A 10948-nucleotide genomic window follows, 5' to 3' on the forward strand; every position below is an offset into this window, starting at 1 on the left:
CTTGTAGTTCCTCCCTGTACTGTAGGGGGCGCTACCAGACAGCCAGTCAGTGCATGCACTTCAGTAATACAGGTGATTTACCAGTAAAATGCCCATTCTGATTGGTCAGTTCCTCCAGTTGTGACAGGTATCACAGATCTGCACTGTCCGTACATTGTATGTTGAGTCTGGTTTCAAGTTACGATGGTCCAGAAAAGACCATTGTTATGTTGAAACTATTGTTATGTTGAGGCCATTGTAAGTTGAGGGATCGCTGTAATAAGAACCAATACAAGGGACAGGTGTTTTTATTTATTTATTTTTTTATTTAATGTGAAAAACATTTCCTTCTTCATTCTTTTACTTGTGAGAAGAAGGAGACTGAGTACTAAGTAATAATGAATGATCTCTTCCCTCACGACTGCTTAACATGATTGAGACTTTGAACTGAAGAAGAAACGCAGAACCGTAATAACTATTTCAAGGCGATTGCCGGAGAAGTCGCAGGGAGGTTTATTTTTCTCCCTTTTATTTTGGTCATACTAATTATGTCGGCCTTGTTTTCTTTCTCTAATCCCCTTTCAGACCTAACACAAAGCTGATTCTGAAATCTTTTCTAAAGCAGTTCTTCTTGTATAATCAGCAAGCTGTGCAAACATGCCGGAGACGGGAAGAAAGCGGCAAAAAAAAATAAAAAAATGAAATAAAAAAAAAACAATTCAAAAATAAAATTCAGGCGGAAATAAAGGGCAATAGAAAAAAAAAAAAAAGAAATAAATAAAAAAAAAAAGAAAAAAGAGAAACACAACATAATATACACACTGGGGCAAAATATATTCATGGACTATATACAAATATACTGTAAATGTGTTATATCCTTATTATTATTTATTATTATTGTAAAATTGTATTATTATTATTATTTATTATTATTGTAAAATTGTATTATTATTTTGTATTATTATTTATTATTATTGTAAAATTGTATTATTATATTTTATATTCAATATTTCATATTCATTAATACTTCAAATACATGTGTTTATGTTATACATCACTAGTTCAATAAATCATTATAGAACAGATTAGAGATGAGCGAACTTACAGTAAATTCGATTCGTCACGGACTTCTCGGCTTGGCAGTTGATGACTTTATCCTGCATAAATTAGTTCAGCTTTCAGGTGCTCCGGTGGGCTGGAAAAAGGTGGATACAGTCCTAGGAGACTCTTTCCTAGGACTGTATCCATCTTTTCCAGCCCACCGGAGCACCGGAAAGCTGAACTAATTAATGCAGGATAAGTAATCAACTGCCGAGCCGAGAAGTTCGTGACGAATCGAATTTACTGTAAGTTCGCTCATCTCTAGTACAGATTTATTTATGAAAAAAATATCCAAAATTGTGCTGAAAACACATATAATTATAATATTATAATAGAATTTTAAGTATAATAATAATAATTTTGATGATGATGATAATGATGATGATGATAATAATAATAATTAATATTATTATTATTGTTATTAATAACAATAATAACAATAAATAATAATAATAACAAGTTACAAAAAATGTTTCAAATTGATATTTTTTTTAACCAAAACCATATATTGTGTTTATATGTCATCTGAAGTGTTTAGGTCATGGTGTGATGGCTAATTCTATTGTTGGCTGTGGAAAATTCGGTTAAAGGCATTGGCCATTGTGTATACTTATATATATATATATATATATATATATATATATATATATATATATATATATATATATATATATATTGTGATGTGTTCCGTTATTTAGGTCTCAGGCACATCAGGCATACAGTAGTTTGGGCACCCAAGAGTCTTTTCTCTACCACTACATTCCTTTTGGAATTTAGCAGTATACAGTGGTCCCTCAAGTTACAATATTAATTGATTCCAGGAAGACCATTGTATGTTGAGACCATTGTATGTTGAAACCATTGTATGTTGAGACCATTGTATGTTGAAACCATTGTATGTTGAGACCATAACTCTATGGAAACCTGGTAATTGGTTCTATTGGCATCAAAATGTTATCCAAAAATAGGAAAAAGTGAGAATTAAGGAAAAATAAGTAGATAACTAATACAGATAAAGCAAATCCTTATATATAAAAGTAAGAAAGATCTACTGGGAGCTGTAATCACTGTCTATGTCAGTGTTTCCCAAGCAGGGAGCCTCTAGCTGAAGCAAAACTACAACTCCCAGTATGCCCGGACAGCCAAAGGCTGTCCGGGCATGCTGGGAGTTGTAGTTTTGCAACAGCTGGGGGCACCCTGCTTGGGAAACACTGGTCTATGAAGAGGACAGGAGCTTCTTCAGGGTCCTGTACATTACACAGTGTCCTAAAAAAGTAACATGGAGCCGCCCTCACCTGGTGTACAAAGGAGCAGTTAACCCTGGTACAGGTAAAGAGTACAGAACATGTAATACCCCCCTGTACTGTAGGGGGCGCTACCAGACACCAGTCAGTGCATACACTTCAGTAATACAGGTAAAGAGTACAGAACATGTAATACCCCCCTGTAGTGTGGGGACACTACCAGACACCAGTCAGTGCATACACTTCAGTAATACAGGTAAAGAGTACAGAACATGTAATACCTCCCTGTACTGTAGGGGGCGCTACCAGACACCAGTCAGTGTATGCACTTCAGTAATACAGGTAAAGAGTACAGAACATGTAATACCCTCCTGTACTGTAGGGGGCGCTACCAGACTCCAGTCAGTGCATACACTTCAGTAATACAGGTAAAGAGTACAGAACATGTAATACCCTCCTGTACTGTAGGGGGCGCTACCAGACTCCAGTCAGTGCATATGCTTCAGTAATACAGGGGTTTTACCAGTAAATTGCCCATTCTGATTGGTCAGATCTTCCAGTCATTGACACATTTCACAGATCTGCACTGTCCGTAGCATTGTATGTTGAGTCTGGTTTCAACTCACAATGGTCCAGAAAAGATCATTGTATGTTGAAACTATTGTATGTTGAGGCCATTGTAAGTTGAGGGATCACTGTATTATTTCAAATGCACCATAAATAGACTCGTTTTAGACATTTGTACATCTTGCCGAAAATGGAGTGTGGCTTACCGGGGCTGGCGGTGTGGCTTGAGGGTGACTCCTGGCGGTGTGGCTTGAGGGTGACTCCTGGCGGTGTGGCTTGAGGGTGACTCCTGGCGGTATGGCTTGAGGGTGACTCCTGGCGGTGTGGCTTGAGGGTGACTCCTGGCGGTGTGGCTCGAGGGTGACTCCTGACACCTTTTTTAAGAATGTCTAGTCTAAGTTTACTTTGTCTCATAGATGGATCTGATCCCATTTTTTTGAATGTGACTGTTCAGATTTATCCGGTGCCTGGAGGGGCAAGCTGTGCATAACTAACTGGTGAGCAGTTAAGGGGTTAAGAAATAATACAGGCAAGTTTTTTAGCCCCCTCCCCCCGCCTGTAAAACTTGTCGGTAACTATAGTGGTATGTCCCATGGGTAGGGGGAGGGGGGGGGGGGGGGTGAAAGTGCACCAATCAGGGGTGTAATAGTTTCCCGGGTTTTCAGGGGCCCTCCCCTGGGTATTTATAGCTGTGGTGCCTCCCTTCCCCCCCTCAATCTGCCCAGGACCCGGAGTTTTGCCCTCCCTCCCTTTTTGTATCTCTGTTTATTGTAAGTCACAGCTTGGCGGTAAGAAGACGGTGAAAGCGGGGTCAACCCGGGGTAGACCTCCACACAGGACAGTGTGGCAGCACCTCTCGGGTTGGTAAGAAGCCAATCGGTGTCTTTGTTACAGTTAAATTGTTATTTATATAAGTAATTTTATAAATAAAGCTGTGGCCGATCTCCACCCACGGAAAAGTTACATTGTTGATGTGCCAGTTGTTATTTAATTATTTATTGTAGTAAAGGGGGAGGGGTAGTTGGGTAGTTATAGCCTGCTAGGAGCTAATTGGGTCTTAACAGTCTTAATAGGGACACCAGATCACCTGACATACCGGATGGGGAAAAACACCTTGCGTTGTTTCCATGTGTGACCTAAAAAATACCTGGGCATCTGACCCATAGACAACCATTGCCCTTTGCCATCAGTTGTCCCATCACTTGTGGCTAGTTAATTTTTGTGGCCAGGATAAGAATTAGGCAGGATTAGTAGGCAGGATCAGTAGATTTGCCCAATTGGGGCATGTTCCATCAGATGTTGTATTATGACAGTATCCTCTCCTAACTGCATTGTCTCCAGTTGTGAATACTATAGCAGTATGGAAATGCACCATGTGGCACCACACAATGCTAACAATTCCGTAATATAGAGTCCACTGTATGGGCGCCATGCAATTTTAAGGGTCTACTGCTTGCAGTGGACGCCTTCTTCTTCCATCGACTCCTTGGCTAACCATGTGCTGGCCGGATGTTCTCCTATCTCCTTTTAGTGCTGCTACCTGGCTCGGTAGTATTTATAGTCTCACTGTACAGCAGCACAAGGCCATACGTCATATTCAAGAGGCTTAATAAGATTGAAGCAGCTGTCTGTTTTTTTGAAGTCATGGCTCAACTTCCTTGTCTGAATCAATGCTGGAAGTGCTATGTATAAATCTGTCTTGTTAGGAGACATAAAGCCAGAGTCAGGTGCCCTCTGCTAAACCGGGGATTTATTTTACTTGTGTGGAAGTAGAAAGTGATTGTCCAGTGTGTAATATTGTGTTAATATCTGTGTATTATAAAGTAATAATTAAAATAATATATAGTAAAACTCAATATATATATATATATATATATATATATATATATATATATAGTAAAACTCAATGTATGTGTGTATATCTTCACAGACTGAGAATAAAATAGCCAAACCTGGACAGTTAAATCATACTTTATCATGCATGTTTGTAAATCTGAGAAATCCCCGAAGTCCAAGAGTAATGTGATCAGGAGTTGTAACAAAAGTCCTATACAAGTCTAGGGGGCTTCTCATAAATTTCCTGTCCACATTACTTTCAGGCTGCGGAGACGCCTCAAAGTATGATTTCACTGTCCAGCAGGCAGGTGCAGATAATAGTTAATGCTAGGAGCAGGGAGAGGGGATTGAGCAGGCAGGGGAGAGAAGGTTTATTGAAGGCTGAGAGAAGGCTAAGAGGGGAGATAAACCATCACTGCTGGGACTTAAAGGGGTACTCTGCCCCTAGACATCTTATCCCCTATCCAAAGGATAGGGGATAAGATGTCAGATCACTGGGGTCCCGCTGCTGGGGAGCCCCAGGATCTCCACTGCGGCACCCCGCTATCATTACTGCACAGAGCGAGTTTGCTCTGTGCGTAATGACGGGCAATACAGGGGCCGGAGCATCGTGACTTCTTGGCTCCGCCCCTCATGACGTCACGTCAATACAAGTCTATGGGAGGGGGTGTGATGGACGTCACACCCCCTGCCATAGACTTGCATTAAGGAACGGGCTGTGATGTCACGAAGGGCGGAGCCATGACGTCACACTGCTCAGTCCCCTGTATCGCCCGTCATTACGCACAGAGCGAACTCGCTCTGTGCAGTAATGATAGCACGATGCAGCAGCGGCGATCCCGGGGGTCCCCAGCAGCGACACCCCGGCGATCTGACATCTTATCCCCTATCCTTTGGATAGGGGATAAGATGTCTAGGGGCGGAGTACCCCTTTAAGTAGACTGGAGAAGCTTGGTGGCACACAGTATGCATGCCACCCATCTTTTCCAAAAAGCTCCAATATGGCTGCTTTACCAGACATTATTTTCAGGAGACTGGATAAGCTGGGTGGCATGCAGTACACAGTGCATGGCTCACAGTACTCCTCCAATATAGTGTGATTTATTTTTCATTGCTGCATTTTTCTCTCCCACAAGGTTTAGGTAGCAAGAAGATATAAACAATTAGTCTTTACTATTATTAGTGCGCAAACAAGAGCAGAATTGGATTTGTTAGTTTCTACATTGTATCTTCTGTAGACTAAAACCCTTCAAGTCTTTCAATCGCGGCCATTACTAAGCCCTTTCCATTGCTGGTTACCCGCAGCGTGTGTGGTCTCTGTTGTGTCCATACTCAGCCTTTCTCTACATTTCTCTTTTATTGCTTCTTTGAAGGTCTGAATATCGGTGCTTGTGATTGCAGTTTTTATTTCAGCTGCTTCTACTTTGTTTACCTTGGGAAATACGATGGTAGAAATACAACAGCCGATTGCAAATGTAACCTTTTACGTAAATTTCACCTTATTATTTATCGTACATTATTTATCAACATTTTTGTTTTAATGTCTATTATGGCAATATTTGTTCATATTCATTCATTTATTTATTTAATGTTTGCTTACAATATTAATGCAAAACAATACAACCGTATGAAGATTAACCTAATGTACAGCGTTGACAGTCGTGTAGCGAGTAGCTGAAGTGCAATAATGTTTTTGCCCATATAGCTCACTGGTGTAATGCATACCAACTAGGTGTTGAGGTCTAAGGGCACTGTATAACAGGAGCAAATCATAGCATAGGGTACTGGGAAATGGAGTGGGAGGAACTGGAGGGAAAAAGGGCCAAAGGTCTCAACATTTCTCAGCATATAGCTTATTGAATGGCTAAATAGTAGCCATCGCGTGAATGATCTTTGCTACTTGATTTCCGCTTTGTGAGAACTGCATTTATAATAAGGACTTAAAATGCACTGTATTATAGTATATATCACCTGTCTATTACCTATATTTAGGGTCTATAGCAGATATAGGAATCCAAAAACTGGAATCGGCTTGAGATCCATTTCATGCAAGAGGTCTTGTGCACCAATGCCCAATAGTGGAGTGTTGAGAATACCGGCTCAACTTGCGTCCAACAACTGGCATGTTGTAATATGTCATCAGTGTATATTATGTCTCAACGAGGGGGGGGGGGGCGTGACTTAGAAGGAGAAGGCATGGCTTGAAAGGTTACAACATGCGCCAAAATGGCATGGAAATTTGCCCAACAGCTATTGACGTAATGAAAGTGAAATTAGATAAAAGTGTCTAAGAAGATGCACCAAGTTTATAATAATTTACATAAGATTCTACTAATGATTAGATAAGAATAGTTCTTGCAAATGTATGAGCCCTGAACCCAGTGTTTCCCATCCAATGTTCCTCCAGCTGTTGCAAAACTGCAACTCCCAGCATGCCCGAACAGCCGTTGTCTGTCGGGGCATGCTGGGAGATGTAGTTTTGCAACAGCTGGAGGCACACTGGTTGGTAAACACTGCTATACAGGATAAGGAGCAGGGAACAAAAATAAGAAAACAGCAAGGAATACAAACAGACAGAAAAGCAGGGTCTGGCAAACCAAGGTCAGAACTAGGAGGACTACAAGGTACAGAACAACAGGCAAAAGAATAGTCAGGCCAACCATGCTGGGAGTTGTAGTTTTGCAACAGCTGGAGACACACTGATTGGGAAACACTACCTTAACCTATGAACATCATAGCATTAGATGTGGATGCCAACACTATAATACAAGACTGACTATTCTACCAGATAACCAGAGGCTTTTCCTCTCCTGAAGGACCACTGGGGCACAACAGGAGACCTGTTCCTTATATCTGGATGGAGGGCAGTGGCATCACTAGGGGAGGGGCAGAGGGGCCATACTTCCCCCTCCCTACATGCCCTCCCCATGTGCCTTTCCAATTTAAATGCCCCTGTTCAACCCAACTTGCTCACCAGCTACCACCGTCACCTTGTTGTGCAGCGCCAGTGCTGAAGCGTGAGTGACGTGGAAGGCTGTCCATATCCACTTCTCTGGTGGTCTTCATGGGTTGACCACCAGAGAAGATGAAGTCTTACAACTGGGACCACCCAGTAGTCATAGAAACAGGGGTCCCATGTCTTTTCCTTTGAATGAAGTAGAGGTTGCACATGCAAGTTGCATCTCCGTTCAACTCAATGGGCCAAAAACTTAACCTCTCATACCAAGCACTGTACTCATCCGGCCCATGGCCTCCATGCTCATTATCGGCGGGTATTTCAGCTTTTGAATGCTTACCAATCAGATACTCCGCCCCAATCTTGCAGATAAGTTTTTTTAATGGGGAAAAAATCCTGTAAGGTAGTCCTGCCCTAGACCCATGGAGCTGATGAAGCCTGTTCCCTTTAAAAAATTATGGTTAAAGGGATACTTTGCCCCTAGACATATCCCCTATCCAAAGAATAGAGGATAAGATGTCTGATCGGGGGGGTCCTGCCACTGGGGACCCCCGCAATCTCGGCTGCGGCACCCCAGACATCTGATGTTCGGAGCAAAGTTCACTCCATGCCGGATGATTGGCGATGCAGGGCGGAGGCTCGTGACGTCAATGCAAGTCTATGCCCCCTCAATGCAAGTCTATGCCCCCTCAATTCAAGTCTATGCCCCCTCTCATAGACCTACATTGAGGGGGCGTGGCCGTGATGTCACAAACCTCCGGCTCTGCACCCGATGCTCTAAACGAACACCGGGTGCAGCAGGACCCTCCCGATCAGACATCTTATCCCTTATCCTTTGGATTGTGGATAAGATGTCTAGGGAGGATTACCCCTTTTAATTGCCACAGGTAGCAGCCTGCCTGCAGGGTCTGGTTTCTGTTAAGCTCCGTCAATGTCATCTGAATATTCGGCGGTTTCTATTTCCGAGCTGTAAGACAAAGGCAACGTCAAGTTATTTGTTCTGCGATTTCACATATTCATAAAGCACGCTCGCTTTATAAACTAAATCATATCCCTGAGCTTATAACTCAATAAACACTTGGTTGATTGGTGGCCATGCTCATTGCTTCTGTCAACCATGCCAGAGATGGAGAGCCCCGGCATCGTCGCCAACGTCTAGCGAGCGCACATCAGATATATGCCTTTCCTCCGCAGAACTGTTGTAGTTTGCACATATTAATAAGACACATTTAAGCAAATATAATAAGGATACAAATTATAGCACATAATTACGGTTGTAAATATGAGGCGCACAATGCAGCTTTTTGTCTAATGATAATTACAGCTTATTATACGACTTGCCAAATCAAATACTGATTCCGCATTTCTTTGTGTTAATTCTTTTTTTCTTTCTTACCCCTTTTCAGATCAGACTGAAGGTTTCCACTGCAGAGAAGAATGTCGAATTCTTGGTCACTCCGATAGATGTTGGATGCCCCGTGTCCCCATCCCTAGTCGAGCCAAGTCCCCGGAGCACGGAAGAAATGTCATTGCTTTGTCTATAGAAGCCACCAATGTGGACACTGAAGCCTTCGAGGACTGCAACACTAAAAGAACTTTTGCAACTTTTGGCAAAGACGGAAACGAGCATAATACTGATGACGGCAGGGCTACCCTAAAAGGGAAAAGGACAGTGGATCTGCCTATCTGCAGCCCCAAGGTCAACGGCGCCATTCGCGAAGCAGGAAACGGCTGTGAGGCCATCAGCCCCATCACTTCTCCTCTGCATCTAAAGAGTCCTCTGCCTGCCAAACCCACCGCAACGTACAATATAATGCACTGCACCGGAAACCGTGACATGGAGCAGTTTGTAAGCAATGGTCCTTCTCGACCTTCAGAAGCAGAGCCCCGGGGGGCAGACAGTGAAAATGTATTGCATGAGATCAATCCATTATTGCAAGAATGTCGAGAAAAAGACTCAATGGGTGTAAAGAGACTAAAAGACATTGTTCTCTAAGCACCAAACCTGCTGTATGGATAAAAAAAAAAAAAAAAAACTGAAGAAAGAATGACTGAAAGCTAAATCTAAAAAAGAAAAAACTTAAAAAAATAAATTTAAAAAAATAAAAAATGACAGTTCGTTTTTAATGGCTTACCAATGGTTCACAAACTGCTGTATTTAAAGCTTCCCTAAATGTATTGTTTATAAATAAAGGCTATTGTTATGTGACAATCCCAAAATATCCAATATGTGGCAGGGGTGTTCCATCCGAGCAAGCAGCCTAAATTGGAAACATTTTTGTTTTTCTATTTTTTTTCCTCCCTCCTCCAATCTTCTTGCTCTCAACACACAACTCGACAACGACCATCAATGTACAAAGTATTATGTATGTATTAAGTATTTTGAATTTATATATTTTTATAAACATATATATCAAAATTATAATATAAATTAGCTTATTTGTACAGAATGGAATTGAAAAAAAAAAAAGGAAAAAAATTAAGCAATTCAAGTTTCAGATACCGATTTCCAAAAAAATAAAATAAAATAAAAAATAAAGTCTTCATTAATAGTTTTATAGGCTTGTAAAGGTTGGGCCTCGTGAGAGCGGGATAATGATAGTCGCATAAATGAACCCATGATAGGTTGCTGTGTTGCCCCGGACACCCCTGCATTAAAAGCCCTTTTGCTGTTACATGCTATCTGTACTATTACTGTATTTGATATTTAAAAAAAAAAAAAAAATGTCCAGTGATGGCAAAAGGCATTCAAGTAAAAATGGAAAGAAAATTAAAAATTGTAATTTGCAATCTTTATTTATTATATTCTGTTCACTGAAAATATGGGATTTTTTTTCCGTTTTACACTAAGCCGCTGCTTTTTTTTTTTTTTTTAAAGAAAATTTCAAAAGCTGATTTTTTTTTTTTTTTAAGTTCATTCACTTTTTATATGAATCCACCGTGCGAGGTTATGGCGTAGTTTGGTTATATAAATACTATTTATCGAAAAATATGTGAGATTTTGTGAATAGACATTTTTATATTCATGGAGACTTTTTTCTATTACTTTAAGTTTTCCTTTTCAACATCCTATTTTTTTTTAGGTCCAAACTCTTTTTTTTTCACATTTATTACTTGATTCAGGATGTTTTTTCTTTTTTTGTTTTTTTTTTTCATAGTGGATTCAATTTCTATTTTGTATGTGTCATCTCTTCCTATTCTTTTCGGCGCGCTCGCAGGATGAATATATTTCTGAAATGTTGTATGAGCCTGTGTTTTTTTTTTT

General features: G+C 40.8%; 1 protein-coding gene across 1 annotated transcript in view; it reads left to right on the plus strand.

Annotated features, from left to right (window-relative positions):
* The window catches only part of LOC130290281 (protocadherin-19-like), an 86164-nt gene extending 76418 nt beyond the window's left edge, over positions 1-9746 (plus strand). Inside the window, exon 3 of the mRNA XM_056537691.1 lies at positions 9090-9746. Coding sequence (XP_056393666.1) covers positions 9155-9679 — 525 coding nt within the window. The 5' untranslated portion in view covers positions 9090-9154 and the 3' untranslated portion in view covers positions 9680-9746. The remainder of the gene's footprint in view (positions 1-9089) is intronic.
* Positions 9747-10948: the final 1202 nt, after the last annotated feature.

Source organism: Hyla sarda, chromosome 9 (assembly GCF_029499605.1).
Source record: "Hyla sarda isolate aHylSar1 chromosome 9, aHylSar1.hap1, whole genome shotgun sequence".
Taxonomy (NCBI): Eukaryota; Metazoa; Chordata; class Amphibia; order Anura; family Hylidae; genus Hyla; species Hyla sarda.